We start from the raw sequence: 19216 nt of genomic DNA, 5'->3' as shown, positions 1-19216 counted from the left end.
ATATTGATGATGTTTAATCTAGTAGTAACTAGATAGCGCTACAACGTAACTTTTAACAGATTTTTGATAAGAACAATTTTAGTGATCACAAAATAATGACTCGTTGTACAACCATTTTATCTAAAGTCGTGTTCAGACGCTAGCGTAGTTAATTATAAGGTCCATAGACACCAAGGTTTATAGATAATAAATCTATAGTATAATCTATAATATTATCTATAAACCTTGCATAGACGCCAGGTAGGGTTACACCTCGAAAAGCCACCCGACAAATAACCACCCGACATAAAACCACATGATAACGACAAAAAACCATTCGACAAAACACCATCACCAAAATCCGACAAAATGCCACCCGACAAAAAACCACCGTATCACACTACCAACCGTAAATTTGAGAATGAAAATCGTACACTAATGAATCGTCAAAAAGCCACCCGACAAATAACCACCCGACATAAAACCACATGATAACGACAAAAAACCATTCGACAAAACACCATCACCAAAATCCGACAAAATACCACCCGACAAAAAAACATCGTACCACACTACCAACCGTATATTTGTGTACAATAATGTTAGATAACCGACAAATTTATATCGACAAAAAGCCACCTAAATGAATTATCTATTATCAAAATGAATTAAGTGTCTGGCGCAAAATTTGAAATAATTATGAAAAAAAGTAGGCAAGTAGGTACTTACAAGACTTGAAGTCTTGACTTCCTACCATGCCGCCATTCCTTAAACTTAGTTTGTCTTTTCCTCCCACAACTATTGCTATTTGTACACACTACTATTTATAATCAATGATAATATACATATAATATTCTAATAAAGCCATAATATTATTTTTAAAAAAAAAAAGTTAATAAAAGCTTAAAGTTTTTTACAAATTTTTGGGTAACGTTTTGAACTGTTGACCTACACCTAATTGTTAGAATAAAATTGATTAAGAGTATTGTTTATTAAGTGTTATTTTTAATTTGAGACATAGGACGGGGATTTGGTTAATGCATGGAGACATTTGCATTTGTACATTTGGATTTTACTAGTGACAGTAAACTGTAGGTAGATTTAACTGCTGTCTATAGCTAAATAGGAAACACTATAATTTGGTTTGAGGAGCAGAATGAGAATGTAATAATCTTTATTCTAATAGTGATGGATTCATGGATTCTCCAACAATATGACAACTTACCAGTTACCACTTCTAATAATTATTGTAATATGTATCCTAAATTTCTAACAAAATTTTCGAATATTATTAGTTTTTTTAAAATTGATGTCGATAAGTAAGCTTGAAAATGTAATATAATGCTCCTAATATATTGTTCCAATAGCAGTTACAAAATATAAAAAATTCATTCATTTTTTTTTTTATACATTTAAGTTTGAGTTTCGACAAAATACGTAAAAATCAGGTAAATTTGCAAATTATTTTTTTAGTTTTTTTTTTCTATAAATGTCGATAAAATGTTATTTGTTGGGTCAAAAAGATTGAAAATGTAATACAAGGCTCCTGACATATTGTTACAAATTACAATAGCAGTTGAAAACTATTAAAAATACATAGACACGTTTTTTTTTTATAATCATCTAAAATTCAAATGTTGACAACATTTATCAAATTTGAAATGTACAAATTATTTTGTAGTAAAAAATGTATGAAATGTTCAACTTTTATAACTAAGATTTGAATATTTAAAATAAGGTTGCACATAATTAGTTAAATCTGTAACTAAATAATCTAAAAATATATATTATATTATAATATATACAATTATTTTTTATAGATATTTTAAGTTCAAATTTGGACGAAATTACATAATAAATGACCAAGAATAATGATTTTAGTTATTTTATATTAGTATAGGTAAACGTTATTAATAATAAGTAATAATAATATATATATATAATATAATATATCCTAAACTAACAAACCGTCTCCGCTCAGAATCGTTTTTTGTATACAATGATATTATATCATTGAATTCAAATTTAATACTATTCATTACAGTGACGAGTGACCCACTGTACCTACAGGCGCTACAGCAGAGCAACAACTACTTACCCGCTTTTTTGGAATAAATTTTAATATTTTATTTTAACGAACCTATAGTTGTTTCGCATCTACATAATTAATTATAGGTAAAACTTTTAACGCTTGATAATTGATAGTATACTTGTCCAAATTTCTTAAATTGTAAGATACAAGTAAAACTTTTGAAATCACAAATTATTTTTCTTAATTTTTTATTTGCTACTAATTTTATATAGCCTTTTAATTTAAGATATTTTACATATTACACGTTTACACCTAAATATTTAATTTTTAAATAATTTTACAAAAGTTTGCATGAGCATATTATATTTTGATTTAAATACACATTATCGTCATTATCGACCTGACTTACTTGGTAAATTAGAATTAGTGATACTGGTACAAAGAATATATACGTTTTTACCAAGTTCATTATAAAAAAATTATTATCTCAGATATAATGAAGTGTGTAATTTTTTTTACCAAATTAATAGTGAATTAAATTTAGAACGGTCTGAGGCGTCATTAATTATAATCCAGTACCGGCAGTACTTATATTTTTTAGATTCATTTTAGAATAAATTTGAATTACAACCATACCTATACAATAATGATCCATGAAAAAATTAAGACATTATCCAATAAAATTCCATATTTGTATCTAGGAATCTTTCTCTTGATATTTTTTCATTATTTGGAAGTATATTTGAGAATCGGCATTTATTGCCATATGAATTTATGGGGTCGGAGCCGGTGCGTTTTTTGGTACAAAAACATGTCTTACAGGAAACACTCTCCACGCCTTGTAGAATAGTCGGATTTCGTTAATTTTTTTTTTTTATTTAAAAGTACAGAACATTTTGTAGGTCGGATCAAAGCCTGATGTTGACAATTGTAATTATAGAAGCTGGAATATGCATTTGAATAATGCGCAATATTTGTTATTTTTCAAACGTATTTTTCTTCTATTATTTAAAGTAAAATAAATATTCGAGCTTTTACCAGCAAAAACTTCTCATCTTTCAGATAAAAAAAAAAAATTACCAAAATCCGACGTATCAACGAAGCATGAGAGTTTTTCCTGTAAAAGCATTTTTGTTCATCAAAATAATGCTTCGACAATAATTTATAGCCATCGAAGTATACCACTGACTTGTGCATGTATGTGCGTAAATATCTTTATCTGAGCTTGTAATTAAAGCTCACTCACACAGTCACACTAATATTGATTTACATAGTTCTCACATGCATGCATATTCCGCGTGAGGTCGATACAACATGTGAATTGAATTGCCTAAATTTTACTCCTTAATAAATGACCGGCACCAACACCCTTAATAAAGTCTAAATCAAAAAACCGTATTCACAACTCTTCTTTAAAATCGTGTATCAGGATGTTCAAAGAAAAATTGGTTTCTATAAATCAATGCCGATTATCGCATTAATTAGGTATCTAAATTTATAAATATAAGTTACATAATCGTCATAATTATCTATATGTTATAATATTAATCTGTAATTTAATAATTTGTGCATTATATAATATCTTAGTAATAAAATAAAATATAAAAAATAATAAAATTTTTTTCTTTTGGCTTCCGCCAGTGTTTTTTGTGAAACAAAAGTGAAAGTGTAAATCCTGTGTTAAATTCTTTAAAATCGTGTATCAGGATGTTCAAAGAAAAATTGGTTTCTATAAATCAATGCCGATTATCGCATTAATTAGGTATCTAAATTTATAAATATAAGTTACATAATCGTCATAATTATCTATATGTTATAATATTAATCTGTAATTTAATAATTTGTGCATTATATAATATCTTAGTAATAAAATAAAATATAAAAAATAATAAAATTTTTTTCTTTTGGCTTCCGCCAGTGTTTTTTGTGAAACAAAAGTGAAAGTGTCACCCTGATTCACAATAAGCTATACCTACGCTTGTGGTTTGTCTCGGTATAACAGTATAGTATAGACACGTTTAAAATAATAAGTATAACAGTATACTACGCTATTATTAGAATGAAAATACCAAGGTAATCAAAGCAAAGTTTAAAAAGTATCTTTGTGGTAATAGGTTTATAGAATTCTTCGTCATTGAGTAAGTATAATATAGATGTACTCGATAATGGATTTTGTGTTACGCATTTAGCAATATCCTTAATACCTATAAAATACCAAATAAAAAAAATTAAAATTGTTAATAATTAATAAATAGAATACATTTAAATAATTATATTAATAGCATGTACCTAAATTATATTTAAAAAAAAAATAATAACTTTTATATATCCAGCTGTTGAACAACTTGTGTGCCATTCCAACCATAAAAATGCACGCTCTTATTTAAATAATAGTTTCTACACTTTATAAAAATGTGACAATAAAATAGTTTTTAAATTTGCCTCAGAAAAATGACACAAAATCAATTCGTTAAAAAAACTTTTTGAACGAAAATGTTATGATCCCGTAATGTATATTCTTACATAATTAAATGACTAATTGGTTAAATAAATAATTTCGTTAAAACACCCCCCACCTTGGCCAATTGTAACAAAAAGTAAACAAAATGTACTAAATGTTATCAGAAAAACGATTTAAAAATATACTTATATAATGAGGTATTAAAAAAATCTGAAAAGTTTGATATCAATATAAAAGTCCCTAGTTAGCAAACAATCAAGAGCATAGAACAAATGCGATAACAGACTAGGCTAACTCATACTATAGAGACCCTTTATTTATTCCTTTTTTGGATAGTTTTAATCAACAATTGAATGGCAGACAAATAGCACACAAATCAATTCTGAGTAATTTACTTTGTTAAATAAAAGGGTTGCATGCAAAAACCGCACACTTTTGATTTCGACCACAAAAACTAAAAATGTCGATAGACAAAAACCCCACACTTTATCGGTCATGGTATAACTAAACTTATAAGTTATAGTGGGTTAAGATCACACACTATTTTGTGTGCTAAAAGATAAAAAGATACTATACAATAATCATGCTTACACGTTTTAAAACAAAAAAACAAATTAGTAAATACATAATAGTAATATTTTAGATTTTTAATTAAATTATATTTATTTTTAGGAGCACTTGTTTAAATCTTGTTTGTATAATATTGTACATAATATACATTATAAAGTAGGTATTGTAAAGACCTTTTTGGAGTTAAAATCATAAGTATACGGTTTTTGGATACAACAATTTTAAATTTTTATGTGGTTTTAACCTATTGAAAGTGTGCGGTTTTGGTCTGTATTTTATCGTGAGTGTGCAGTTTTAGGAGTCAACGAATAAAAAATAAAGATAATAGTGATGAATTTTTCAAAGCACTTTTGAAAACTACGTAGTTGACATTAAAGCTGATGAGTGATGACTATTCTACTTTGGAAAAAAATTTGCATTATGGAAAGAACAAATAACAACCAAACCTATACAAAATGTTCTAACTTGCTATGAAAACATATTATATTCTTTAATATACAGACTTTTAATTATGTTAGCTTCTTTACCAGTTACTACTGCAACTAGTGTAAGATCATTTTCGACCCTTAGGTGGTTGAAAACATATTTGAGGAATATAATAAGTGAAATACGACTTAATGGGTTAACATAATATTATACTGAACATTCACCGTGACTTGGAAGTATCTGTTGGAGAAGTTATAGACAATATGGCTAGAAAGAATCGTCGCATTAGACTGATATGAATACTATTGTTTACCTACTATTTGCATTGAATCGTGGACATTTACCCCCGATTGTTTTCGATATAGTATGACATTTCCTCCCATATAGGTATTTTTGATGTGGACATTTTCCACCCATTTTTTTTTAAAGTTTATTATTGACTAATAATATTTTATTTAAAAAAAATAAAAATAATACTTCATATTATTAAATAATAAATAATATTGTATTATTAAAATTAATATTATTAGTCAATAATAAACTTTAAAAAAAAATGGGTGGAAAATGTCCACATCAAAAATATATAAGGAGGAAATGTTCTACTAGACCGAAAACAGTCCGGGAGGGAAATGTCCATTTACCATTTTGCATTATAATTATTTATGAAAAAAGTAAAACAATTTATTTTAAATAAATATTTGGAGGTTAAACGCATATTGAAATTTATAAAAACAATTTGTGGCTACATTGTATATAGTAAGTGTAAAATCCTTCACAAGTCAAATTTTATTACAAGAAAAAAACACCCCCCTAAAAAAAATCCTGGTTTCACTGTAATAATAATGGTAAATAGCTAATACCATTGATTATCAACTTCAATATTTTTTCTGGTAGGAAACTAAATATAGCTGGTAGGTACTTTGAGAAGTAAATTAGTAATAGGTAATTAAAAATGTTCAGTACTTTTTAAAAAACTAGAGAAAAAAGTTTTCACAAAAACCAGTATTTTATTGTAAATTAAAAACAAATAATCGTAAAGATATTTATAACTTGTACCTAATGTTTCTTTTAGCATTTTACATAGGTAGACCAACTTATGAGGAATCTTGTATTACATTTTCAAATCTTAAATATAAATAGAAAATTTTTTTATCAATTTCTAGCTCAAAATATTTTTCATATATATAAACATTTGAACTTTAAATCCTTATAAAAAAAATTGTGACTGGATTTTTAATATTATTCAAATTTCATTGTAACAATATATTAGGAGTCTTGTATTAAATTTTCAAGATTTTTTACCCGACAAATTAAATATTATTGACATTCATAGAAATAAAAACTAAAAAAAATTGAAACTGAAAATGTCCGTAAACGGGTCGAAACAAATCAAAATTTTATCGTTTATAGAAAATGCTAATTTATTTAAATAATTTCATATATCAACGGTCATTTGTTTTAAAGTTACACCAAAAACCAAAATCGATTTTGTCGAAAACCGATTTAGCGTGAAAATCCCAGGTTTTCCTTAATTTTTTTTTTTAAATTAATAAATAGCACATCTAGACACCTCTACTCTAGGATGGCCGCCACTGCCTACATAATAGTATAATTTTTTAACTATATTGACATTTTTAATCAATTGTTTTCTTCTGTAATTGTCGATAAAAAAGATTTTGATCGGTCAAAAACTTTGAAAATTTAATACAAGGTTCCTCTTAAATTTAGGCTAGGTTAAATTTATAATCACTACCCGTATATCCGGTCTCTTAAGTATTACGTAAAGATTGATAAAATTAATCGATTTTTGATTACTAATAGGTATCGTTATTATAATAAGTATGTACCTACATAATTTTACATACGAACTATATAATAATATATTGTATTTCAGTATATCAAACAATTCAACTTATAAGCCAAAATTCAACACAAATGACTTAGACTTATCGAGAAATTCTAATTATCTAGAAAATTAATCGCACATATTGTAATATGTTCCAACATTGAAATGCGGGGGGCATGGGATTCTTTGGAATTATCGAAAATTCCACTTATAGAAGTTCCACTGTATATATAATTATATAAAAATATAATTTACCAAGCTTTGCGATTAAGATCTAGTCATTTCACGTTTATGTGTTCTAAGGTTTTAACCGAATTGACCTATTCATTTTTATTCTTGTTTTCTCTCCATTCACTATAATATTTAAAAATTTAAATTAATTTAAATTCAAATTAGCTACTTAATAATTATATAATGGAATTCGTCACGACTGAAGGCTATAGATCAAACAGTAAAATTGTACATTGTAACAATGGGTATTTTTACAAAATAAAATGTACAAGAACAAATTCTAAATCATTGCAATGTATACAAACAGACTGTTCTGCAACCGGTATTTATGCTAAATTGTATTATATTTAAAACATTTTTTTAGTGAATTAGATAGGTAATAAATTATTATTCATCCACTTATCCACCTTTTTTTTTATAATGATTGTAACTATAGCCACTAAGTCATTTTTTCAACTAAAAGTAATTTTTTTATTAAGTCTGAAAGTCCCCTTGTTTCATTAAGTCACCTTAAGTCACTTTTTTAAAAATGGTTGACAGTTTTCTTAAAATCCGCGTATTTTGTAATTTTGTACAAATCTATACAATAAAATCAAGATATTGATAAAATAAGTTATATAATATGAATACTAAACTGATAATGTTAATATTTTGGTAATCGGAAAAAAAAAGTCCCGGTAAAAGTCCTGGTAAAAAAAGTCCCACACTAGAAAAAAAGTCAAAAAAATATTTTACCGAGGTGATAATCTTATTTAGGACACGTTTTTTTACTCGTTTCCTATCCGTTGACAATTTCATACAATTGATATTTTAAATAAATAATGACGTAAAATTTAAATATTGATGTTAATATTTATATAATGGAATTCGTCACGACTGAAGGCTTCATTTCAAATAGTAAAATTGTCCACGTTAGCAATGGATATTTTTACAAAGTTAAATGTACTAGAACCGTTCTACATTTTTAAAACAGACTGTCCTGCAACTGGTAATTATTTTAATGAACTAGGACGAAATCAAGTTCACAACTTGAATTAGGAGGTTAGAGTATTTACATAGGCGCAAATAGGGGGGGAGGGTCTGGAGGTGCTTCGCCCCCCTTGAAATTTCTGTAGCCCCCAAAAACTAATGATTTCACTACTATAATTCAAAAGTATCATAAGAGTTTATAAGTAGAGACCTGATCTACAGCCCCCCCCTAAATTTCAAACACTATTTACGCCTACGAGTATTCAGCATATTATTTTGTTATTTTAAAAGGACTGCAGTGTAATAGCCAATATCTAGGTATCTGTTTCACTCTCTGGAGTTGAAAAATACACTAGGAATATTTAGTACTACCTATATATGATAATTGTAATGTAATATTTTTTTTAAATAATTTAATTTACATTAAAATAGTTGGTTTTAATAAATTCAATTTGAAAAAAATGAAAGAGTCTACAGGCACCTAATTTAAATAGTAAATACACTCACCAATTGTAATTATTAAAATAGGTTTCTAATGTAATAAATATGATAATTTCTGTGGAAAAGTCTTGCACATTGACTTACAAATAGCTGTATTACCAATTTCTTAAAGGTCTCATCGTGGAAAATTTATTGTATGAGAAACGTACTCACACTACACATGGCCCTGACATGAACTATTTAGCCCTAGTGACTTTAAAGCAGAGTATTTTACGAAGGTGCGTGGAAGAATGTACTCCACTTCGGGTGATTTATGAAGAAGAGACATCAAGGTAGGTAGTAATTTTGTCTTTTCGTTTAACAATTATGAAGTGGCAGAAGCAGTACTTTTACTTTTAAAAAAATGTTGCACATATTTATTGTTTTTTTTTTTATCTTACACATCAACTGTTTAGAACACAAGGGTTAGAACATCACCTAGGGTATACTTCTCTTTTGAGAACTATGGAGAGAACTAGAGCTGCAGCACAACCACAAATACCACGAGATCTTATGGAATACGCAGGTAATCTGGTAGATGCTCGATACGTTCATTTATTCAAAACTGCTAATGGACGAGAAATGTTCAGAGGGTTCGTCATGGGTCCTCCTGACGCTGGATCAGCAGTCGTTTTCATATCTCCATCCCTGGAAAAGTAATTAATTTTAACTATCAAGAACACAATGTTAGAATATAAATCTACTCCTCGGTATATTCAACATGTATCTTAATTTAAACAATTTTTAGCCTATTGACTTCTGCTCGAGAACTTCATATAGATGCCACATTTAAAAGCAGGCCCCTTGTTCCACAAACAGAACAACTGTTGATAATTATGGCCATGTACATGGACCAGGTAAACTTTGTTTAAACGTTAATACATATACCTAATGCTATATTTTAATACATTATACCAATTTTTTATAAACTAAATACCTAACTATTTTATTTATTTTAACAGGCATTTCCCGTTGCATACGCATTAATGACCCGAAAAACTCAAATGGCGTACACAAGTGTATTGGACCATATTAAGACTTGTGTTCCGGGGATTAGTGCAAGTAACATTGTCACTGACTACGAAGTAGGGTTGAGCAATGCGTTGACCAACGTTTTTTCCAGAGTCAGATTACAGAAATGCTGGTTCCATATGGCCCAAGTATGATTTCCTAAAAAATGTAACAATTTTAATTCTGTAAGATAAAATTTAGATACTTTGATTTGTGGAATTGTGCAGTTTAATGATTAAATAATATTAAAATTAAAACAAGTTTCTTAAACACTTTATTTTATATAAATAGGCACTCGAAAAGAATGCAAGAGACTTTGGCATACGGAGACAAGTATACAGGACTGACAATGCACTGCATACTATGTTTCGTATGTCAAAAGCTCTTGCACTTTTGCCGGCAAACATGATAATTGAAGGCTTCGAAGTGGTAGTCAACGAGGCAAGGCTTTCTCCAAATACTGAGGTTGCAGAAAGATACATTACATATTTTAGAAATCAGTGGATGGAACGTGAGTTATTCTAAAAGAATTAGTTTTACTTACCTATAATTTTATTTTTAAAATTTGTTTAATAATTAAAACTGTTTAAATAGGTAGTACATATGAGATTATTAAGATAATTAGTTACATTTTACACTTACGAATAGAATTTCAAAATTCAATTTTTATAATAGACATATATTTTACAGATAGTAAACATTTCAATTTTCATATTTCAATAATAAATTATGATAAAAATTGAGTTTTAATATCTATTTAGTCACAATTTATTCTTTTAATGAACCCTTATAAATTAATGAATATATTGAGATTACTAAGTATCTAATTTTAAAAGTTAAATCATAAGTAATTCAATAAAAATAAATCGTAACTTTGTTTTTTCTGTAAGTTTAAGTGTTCATATTCAGTCAAACCAGTTACAGATTTTTTTTTAACAAAATTACAAAAATTAAACAAAGTTTATAACCCTACCTTAAGTAGTCTTTATCCATAATAATATTAATTAACATTAGGGGTTGGACCGGAAACCTTTTGTGTACATGGCATGCCAAGGAGAACTAACAACGACCAGGAGATATTTCACCGCCATTTAAACACTATCATGAATAGTCCACGTCCTGGTATTTGGCATTTTACCAGTAAGTTAAATTTAATATCACTAAAATAATGAAATCAACATATTTACATTAATAAAAGTTATATTTTAATATTTTATATGTATAATCATTATTTTGATTACTCCAAAAAAATATTTTCAATCTAAAAAATGTATTTGTTTTTATAAATACGTTAGTTTTTAAAAAGTCTTGGTAAATTTTTGTAACTTTAAACTTTTTATATAACTTATCTGGTAGATGCAATTGACAATAACCACACTGTTTTTTAAAATATTATGATTATGTTGAATAATGTACTTTATTCTTCCTTAATTGTTGAATATTTTTCCAAACCAGTTGGAAGTCATATACATACTCTTCATCCACTCTAGTTTCTAACTAATGCAATAAATTATAATACTTCAATGAATAATATCAATAGAAACATTAGTCAAAATTGAACAAGAATATGGCACAAGATATGAAAGGATGCAAAGCAGACCAGCTCTAAGAGCCCGGCGTCGAGCTTATGTTCAAATCGATAAAAAAATCAGCGAAGCCACTGAACGGTTGGCCCAGGGCAGGATTTCTGTTAAAGAATTTCTCCTCTACACTGGGCATTTGGCTTATGATGCAGGTATGAAATATACATTTAAAATAAATAAAAAATAATTAGTTATCTTCAAGTGACTGTAAATAAAAGAAATCATTTTGCTTAACATACAATATTTACATTAAAAAATTGTATTTCTAGAACGAAGGCGTGGAGTGGGGAACGTAGGAATTGTTCCACCCCAAATCGTGGAAACTATTGAAGGTTAATAAAAAAATAACTAAAATATTCACAGTGCAATGTTCACAATGACAATATGCAATTATCTAATTATTATTTTGTTTAAATAACATTTCAGAACAAATTCCTACTGTAAATGTGGAAGACAACGTTGTTGGAGGTTTGATTTTTATCAAATTTAAAATATTTGAACTCAAAATAATACCATTTAAGTACTTACAAATATATGTTCAATTGTGAACTATAGGAATAAAAAGACTTGGTGTTCAAATATAAAACCAACCACATAGGTACCTATCTTGTGATTTTCATTTCATTGTACAACCTAGAATCTAGGTGACAAATTAGTTTTACTGCTGCTAAACGCACAAATAGGAAGAAGGAATTTGGAGGCCAAGCTACCACCATCAATTTGAACAGCCCTCCGAAATATTTTCTAGATTTTTTTTAAGCTTCTTTAATATTATAATAGTAGGACTTTTCAAGCTTCAGCCTCACCAAATCTCAAGCGCTATTTGTGCCTATACTATCTACCCAAACCGAATTTATTTTAATAAATATTTTTGAATGTTATTCAAATAAAATTTTTCCGACCATTCTAAGTGCACTAAAAAAAAAAATGCGAAATATTCACAAATATGCTAAGAATTGCTCAAATATGCACATGGCCCCCCCGTGAAAATACGTCAAATGCCTACCTATTCCTATTACGAGCATTGTATATTAATTTGTTGTATTAAATGTTTTGGATGGCAGATGTTACTTAAATAATAAAATAAAAAATATAATTAAAAAATACTTCACTGGTAACCTAATTACCCACACAAATTGCATCTATCCAAATTAGTATTATTAACATAAAAACTGTAGGTATAAAGACATAAGTGTTCATAAACGGTTGCTAATTTTATACTTATAGTCTCTCTAATATTATGTATTGAAGTCATTATTATATTATTATTATGTAGGTATAGTTATTAGTTTTATTAAATGTTTGGTTTAAAGAGATTTAGTTTCATGTGGAATTTTATTTTTACCATTACCTAATGATTTTTTTTTATAAATTAGATGTTTTATAAGCAAATATAGATTAAACTCAATTTTGCATTAGGTTTTGATAGACAAAATGAATTAAGAGAATTGATTTTACAACAACAAAATCGCATAAGGGAGATGGCAGAAGAACAGGATAATGCATTAAATATTTTTAACGGTAACCATACCATAATTATTAATTTAAATGTTATTTATTTACTAACCTATTTTTTAAGTACCTGTATTTTATTATAATCTAGATGAACCTGATTTTGTATTAGCAGAGGATGATGATCCGGTGTTCATTGCTATGGCGGAAATTGAGGAACAGAGGAGGGCTCAAGACAGGGAAAACATCCCTCATGTTCCTCTCGATATCAATGGAGTTGAACCAAGACCCGCCGATTGCTGCGTTATTTGTTTAAGCAATGTCAACAGCCACGCATGCATTCCTTGTGGACACAAATGCTTGTGTAGAGATTGCTTGGGCAATTTAATCCACAACCGTTGCCCTATTTGTAACATCGAAACCACATTAATCGTACAAATATTTTAAAGTAGGTAACAACAATAAGGTATGGATGGTACCTAATAATTTAATAATAGAAAATATACATAAAGTAGATGCCGATAATAAACAAAATAGTAAACATACATATTATGTTGTTTGAATATTATGATGAAACTTAAAAAATAAGTACTACCTTAATACTTAAGCATTAAACATAATTTCAAATATATTATATAGTAAAATTAATTTCCACAGTAGTTTGTAAATAACAATAACATTAGTAAAATATAAAATATATTATTGCAAACTTAAAAGGTACTTAAAACTCACTTATAATAATAATATATTTCACTTTTCATTTTAGGGACTGACATTTTTATTTGAACGAATACTATAATACAAACGCATATTTTTCAAAATAAATCAAATTTATAATATTGATATTACCTGCATGTTTAAATTCAAAAAAGATTGTTATAATATTATTTTTTATTTAGTATGTATTCATAAGATTGAATATACATATATATATGTATATATTTTGTTATTTTGCAGGTATTGATTTTTCCAGGTTCAGAGAATTCCATGATGATTAAATAGATTTGTTTTTCATTAATTTTATTTTTTGTCATTATTTTTATTATATATTAAAATATAAGCTATAATTATAATATGTTATTATAAATTATAACTATAATTACTAATTATTTAAATCTTTGATAGTTTGATATGAAATTAAATATGTATAATATAGTTTCTATACAATTTTAAATATCGTAGATAATTACTTATTGAGTTATATAAAAACTGTAAATCACTACCCTAACAACTCAAATGTAGCTAAGGTAACATTAATTCTTACTTTTGATTATAATCTTTTTTTTAGTTAAATATTTTGCGACCAAGATTTTCTTTAAGCTAATACACTGTATTAATTATATGTATTCAATGTTATATAGTATTAAATAAAAATAAGTATGCTAATATATTTTGATGAATAAAAAGTGTAAGTAATATATAAAATATAAATTTATTTGTGTAATTATACTGTAGGTACAAATGTACAATCATAACTAATTTATTGATATCTTCAAAGTTGTTGTAAGCCGTAAGGTTTGAAGTTCTATATCTAGTTGTAAGTTGTTTATCAGTCGACAGTTCTGAGCTCATGATTATTTATTAATTTTATATCTATTGATAAGTACCTATAATATAGAAATGTAAAATAATTGACGAATATTAAGGTTTCATAAAATGAAATAATGTAGCTTAAAAATACATTTTAATTACATTAAAATATTAAATATTGTAATTAATTACTAATTAAGTTATATAAAAACTGTATAACATATTGCCCTAACTCAGGTAATACCTATGTTATGTTATTTTTTATTTGTTTATTGTAATTTTTTTTTTTTTTTTTTATAAATATTTTGTGACAAAGGTTTTGTTCAATTATTATATTATCAATTAAATGTTATTAACATTAGTTATTATTAAAACTAATATATTTTGACTTATATATTTAACTCTAATAAGTTGTTGTCAAACGAGTATTTTACTTTTTTTATAATAACACTTGGTTTTTGTATTAAGGACCTATATTTTTATCAGATAATATAACGGTATCATCTAATAATATCAACTAATAATATTTTTATTTACTGGCAAGTTGAATAAACCATTAATATATTAATATATATCTTTAGTAAATAACAATAATTGAAAGTAAATTTCTGATTGTTACAAATAGCTCATTAAGAGTCAAAATATTTTGAAAATTTTATGATGTATGGATAAAGATCATATAAACATTTGGTGAAATTTAAAGTACTTATATACTGTTACAAGTTTCTGTTACACCAAAAAAATAAAATATATATTACTAAAAGATTTAAATTTTCATAATTTTTTTTTTTTTGTTTAACCCGATCCCCTTTGAAAATTACTGAAAATGTCTTACTTTTTACCCTCCAAAGTATACTAACTAGATTCACTTTCTACCCGAAAAGTATACAGTACAAAATGTATTTTAATCGATGCGATATTAGTTTTTATAGATATTACTGCACCCCTGAAAGGTGTTTACAGACAAAAAAAAATAGTATTAAACACATCGGAAAATCATTGCTACATTCTTCGCTCCTTTCAGAATTTAGAAGTACTTACTTTCTGGTTTTAAACGTTTCGATTTATCGTTTTTTTTTATAATTTAGTTGGTGTTAATGTTGAAATATATCGAACATTATTTAATAATCATCAACAATAATTCGCAACTTGTAACTTGAAAATTTTGAAGTACTGAAGAAAATTATTAACGACGTGACTTGTGTCATTTATCCGTGAATCGTGAAAATGTGAAATTTTAAAACGTTATGCCATGGCCCATAAGATTTAAATTTTAATATCTATTATCTGATTAGTGGTTCAAATCAAGCGCCAAAAACTTAATTCATTTTGATAATTAATTTAAGTGATATTTTGTCGATATTTTATGACAATGTTACCGTATTTATACGGTTGGTAGTGTGGTATGATGGTTTTTTGTCGAATTACCTTTTGTCGTTATCAAGTGGCTTTATGGCGGGTGGTTATTTGTCGAGTGGCTGTTTGACGATTCAATAGTGTTCGATTTTCATTCGCAAATTTACAGTTGGTAGTGTGGTACGATGGTTTTTTGTCGGATGGCATTTTGTCGGATTTTGGTGATGGTGTTTTGTCGAATGGTTTTTTGTCGTTATCTCGTGGCCTTATGTCGGGTGGTTATTTGTCGGGTGGCTTTTTGGCGTGCTTCCGCCAGGTAGTTGAGCTTATCACCAGTGTTTTATTTACAATCGTTATCAGTTGGAAATGTTGCGATATTTAAATCAAATATCAATTCATTACCGGAGTTTCCGTAGTAATAACCGGCGTCCGGCATGTTCTGACTCTTAACTTTGGACTCGTTTCTTGAATTTCTAGGTTATTGTCTTTTGAATCTTTAAAATCAACTCGGGACGTCTTCAACAATGGCTGGCGAAGTTATCGTCGATGCTCTTCCGTATATCGATCAAGGGTACGACGAGCCAGGTATCCGTGAAGCTGTAAGTAGTTTTGTTATGTCGATCATATTTTTGTAACAGACACTAATTATTCCGTTAAATTTACTCGCAGGCAATCAGTATGGTAGAAGACGAAAAACGTCGTTACAGACCGTCGAAAAACTATCTTGAACATTTGCCGCCGCTCAATATATCAGCGTTTGAAGTAATTAATTTTTATTAAAGATCAATTTATTATTCTGTTCCATCACAGTCTGTGTTCTTAATTAAAAAACTAGTATCCCCATCGCAGAGTATAAAATGTAGAGGATTACTTAATTTTGATATACTTACTAATTAAATCACCTACTAAGAAATTTAAATAATGACATTCTACCTATTGTTGATTTGATTAATGTTCAATAGACAGAAATGATGCGCACAGAGTTTGATAGACTTCAGCAGCGTTTGCCTATGGAAACGATGAGTATGAAACGCTATGAGCTACCTCCACCACCAGCTGGAAAACTCACGGATATGTCTGCTTGGAATGAATGTTTAGAAAACTCAATGGCCCAACTCGAACATCAAGCAACGAGGTACATTGTATATATAGATATAGTTTTTTTTAAGATTATAGACACCACACATGATTTTATAGATTCCCATGCCAATTGAGTCTGATCTACCCTGTCTCTTTACTACATATTTTTCTTTTTACATTGCTCATGTGTTTTGTCTATACTGTCGTTGTTTCACCAGACGTGGGTACGCAACCTGCCCATTCCATTCTTGCACCTTTTATGAATTTAACTATAGGTATTTCCTTTTCCATGCAATTGTTTCAGTTGCTTAATTGTCCTTCTCTTCCACACTTTGGTCTGGGAGTTATAGATTGGTCCATACATTATTTATATTTTCACTTTTCTCAAAGATTTAATTTATTCCTATGTCCTGCTGTTGTTGCCAAAGCACAACTGGTCTAATATAATATGTAATTTATAGCTTTTCTTTGGTTTTCAATTAGTTTGACCTATAAAGATACGGCATAGTAAAGTAACATACATTACCAGCTTACAGATGGATCTTTATTTCGTTATGCATACAATTCTCGGGGTCAACATAATTTAATATTATATTTTATTATAATTAATATTGCATTTATTTATATTGACCCCGAGGTATTTAAAATTATGTTTTTGCCGAAAGGACGTTCCAACAACTTCTAAGTCTAAATCTAAATCACCAGTTTTGTTGGAATAGCTTGTAAAAGTGACACAGGAAATATTTTTTTACCAGCACCTATGCCTTACTGCAGCTGCATACAGCTTATGACATGCATTAAATAGCCTACTGCAGCTCGTAACAGATTATCAGATCCTCGAGCACTATTTTACAGTATAGAACAACTAGTGTTTTAGACTGGGTTATTCACAATTTGTCTTAATCCCAGCCTACCTGGAGATTTCCCTGTAGGATAGTGCAACCCTAATCATTACCCTTATTCTCCAAGCCCTGTATATATATTTGGTATTTTTCTGGTTTATTGACAACCCCATATGCTTGTACACTTTCATAAAACTAGATATACTGTATGAAAATCCTACTTTTTATCGCCGAAGATTATTATATCACCTGCATAGGCTGAGAGGTTATGATTTTCATTTAATTTCATTCTTTGTTGTCGTAGAATTATTCTTATCACAACACTTCATAATAATAGATTAATCAACCTAACAATCACAGGTAACACCAGCTAGTCCAATATCAATTTCAAATGAATCTGATACCACTCTCTAGTCCCTGTAACCCAGAAACTACTACATGTAGTAGTTCATGCTGTAACCTGAGCAGATACTTTGTGTTACTATCATTTTATTAAGTTTCCAATCTTAGATTTGTCAAGGCCTTCGATAATTTTCCACGAATTATGTTGTTATAGGCCTGCTTGAAATCTAATTAGACAATATTGTGGATATTCTTATTATACTTGTTGTTTACTTAAAAATTGTTATACTGTAAATATGAAATCTGTCTATGACTTTCATGACGCCTAAAGCCACATTTGAATAGATTATATTAAAAATTACTTTTGTTTTGCAGAATTACCAACTTAGAACTTATGACGGATTATGGTACAGAAGCCTGGAAATCTTATTTAGAAGTTCTAGTAAAATGTGTTGCTGCTGCGCAAACACAAGTGGCTAAATTGAAGTAAATATACATTTAAAAACTATAGCTGTATGGTTTTTGCCTTATTAATGAGATAATTATTTTAGAAAACAAATTCAAGAAGTAAATTTCCAAAGAAAAAATGTGCAGATGCAAGTTGGCGAAAAATTACGAGATTTAGAAGCCAATTGGGTAGGATTGGTGAGCAAGAATTACGAGATAGAATTGGCATGCGCTCACTTGGAAAAACAAATAAGAGCATATGAATTGGCCAATCCAGAAAAAATGGACACTGATTAAAAATGTTATTGTAACTTTTTTCATAACTATGTATAAAGTATTTAAAAACATTTATGGTATAAGAATAATTAATAACGACATTGTCATGTATTATTTTTTCACAATTTTATATTTTCATGTAAAAAAAAGTATAAAAAATGTGTATAATAAAATAAAGCATTTTGCCTACATCAAACTTATAAACTATGTTTAAAAAACACATAAAAAACTTGAGTATCAAATATGTTTGATAGTCTGACTATCATTATGATAAATTGCACTAGGTATGTATTATTAAATAAT

At 27.9% G+C, this 19216-nt stretch overlaps 3 protein-coding genes and 1 long non-coding RNA gene across 6 annotated transcripts; 3 read left to right on the top strand and 1 right to left on the bottom strand.

The window, feature by feature from the left end:
- The first annotated feature begins 117 nt into the window (after positions 1–117).
- LOC132945055 (pre-mRNA-splicing factor SPF27) lies at positions 118–19109 on the top strand. 3 transcript variants are annotated; one of them, XM_061014675.1, is made up of 6 exons: positions 118–240; positions 16404–16525; positions 16596–16688; positions 16889–17061; positions 18566–18676; positions 18742–19109. In XM_061014675.1, exons 2-6 carry the CDS (start codon positions 16451–16453, stop codon positions 18932–18934), a joined length of 645 nt encoding a protein of 214 aa, XP_060870658.1. In that variant the 5' UTR covers positions 118–240; positions 16404–16450; the 3' UTR covers positions 18935–19109. The 3 variants fall into 3 exon arrangements, with proteins under 3 accessions (XP_060870658.1, XP_060870657.1, XP_060870659.1); XM_061014674.1 differs by having other exon boundaries at positions 141–240; positions 16243–16525; XM_061014676.1 differs by lacking the exon at positions 118–240 and adding an exon at positions 16323–16341.
- LOC132945060 (uncharacterized) lies at positions 6479–9938 on the top strand. The gene is made up of 3 exons (XM_061014682.1): positions 6479–7867; positions 9128–9287; positions 9411–9938. Exons 1-3 carry the CDS (start codon positions 7729–7731, stop codon positions 9652–9654), a joined length of 543 nt encoding a protein of 180 aa, XP_060870665.1. The 5' UTR covers positions 6479–7728; the 3' UTR covers positions 9655–9938.
- LOC132945061 (uncharacterized) lies at positions 9528–15920 on the bottom strand. Its single transcript, XR_009664507.1, has 4 exons — positions 15612–15920; positions 13171–13443; positions 9932–10164; positions 9528–9642 (listed from the first exon to the last, which is right to left on the bottom strand). It is a non-coding gene; the product is annotated as an uncharacterized LOC132945061 (long non-coding RNA).
- Positions 10146–14081, top strand: LOC132945059 (uncharacterized). Its single transcript, XM_061014680.1, has 9 exons — positions 10146–10154; positions 10297–10516; positions 11020–11145; positions 11570–11740; positions 11858–11920; positions 12015–12056; positions 13008–13109; positions 13192–13488; positions 13998–14081. The coding sequence occupies exons 1-8, from the start codon at positions 10146–10148 to the stop codon at positions 13485–13487; spliced, it is 1029 nt and encodes a 342-aa protein (XP_060870663.1). The 3' UTR covers position 13488; positions 13998–14081.
- Positions 19110–19216: the final 107 nt, after the last annotated feature.

The sequence above is a fragment of the Metopolophium dirhodum genome, chromosome 5 (genome assembly GCF_019925205.1).
Source record: "Metopolophium dirhodum isolate CAU chromosome 5, ASM1992520v1, whole genome shotgun sequence".
In the NCBI taxonomy this organism is placed as follows: Eukaryota; Metazoa; Arthropoda; class Insecta; order Hemiptera; family Aphididae; genus Metopolophium; species Metopolophium dirhodum.
The sequence above is the reverse complement of the archived record's forward strand: the minus strand, read 5'-3'. Positions and strand labels throughout refer to the sequence as shown.

What these genes read in the sequence shown, in the direction of transcription:
- LOC132945060 (XM_061014682.1), top strand. Translation starts at nt 7,729, where the DNA reads ATGGAATTCGTCACGACTGAAGGCTATAGATCAAACAGTAAAATTGTA. An exon ending in AACAGACTGTTCTGCAACCG is followed by an intron (nt 7,868 to 9,127) that starts GTATTTATGCTA and finishes AATTTCTTAAAG; the next exon opens with GTCTCATCGTGGAAAATTTA. An exon ending in TATGAAGAAGAGACATCAAG is followed by an intron (nt 9,288 to 9,410) that starts GTAGGTAGTAAT and finishes TCAACTGTTTAG; the next exon opens with AACACAAGGGTTAGAACATC.
- LOC132945059 (XM_061014680.1), top strand. An exon ending in GCATTTGGCTTATGATGCAG is followed by an intron (nt 11,741 to 11,857) that starts GTATGAAATATA and finishes TTGTATTTCTAG; the next exon opens with AACGAAGGCGTGGAGTGGGG. An exon ending in AATCGTGGAAACTATTGAAG is followed by an intron (nt 11,921 to 12,014) that starts GTTAATAAAAAA and finishes ATAACATTTCAG; the next exon opens with AACAAATTCCTACTGTAAAT.
- LOC132945055 (XM_061014675.1), top strand. Translation starts at nt 16,451, where the DNA reads ATGGCTGGCGAAGTTATCGTCGATGCTCTTCCGTATATCGATCAAGGG. An exon ending in AGCCAGGTATCCGTGAAGCT is followed by an intron (nt 16,526 to 16,595) that starts GTAAGTAGTTTT and finishes ATTTACTCGCAG; the next exon opens with GCAATCAGTATGGTAGAAGA. An exon ending in TCAATATATCAGCGTTTGAA is followed by an intron (nt 16,689 to 16,888) that starts GTAATTAATTTT and finishes AATGTTCAATAG; the next exon opens with ACAGAAATGATGCGCACAGA.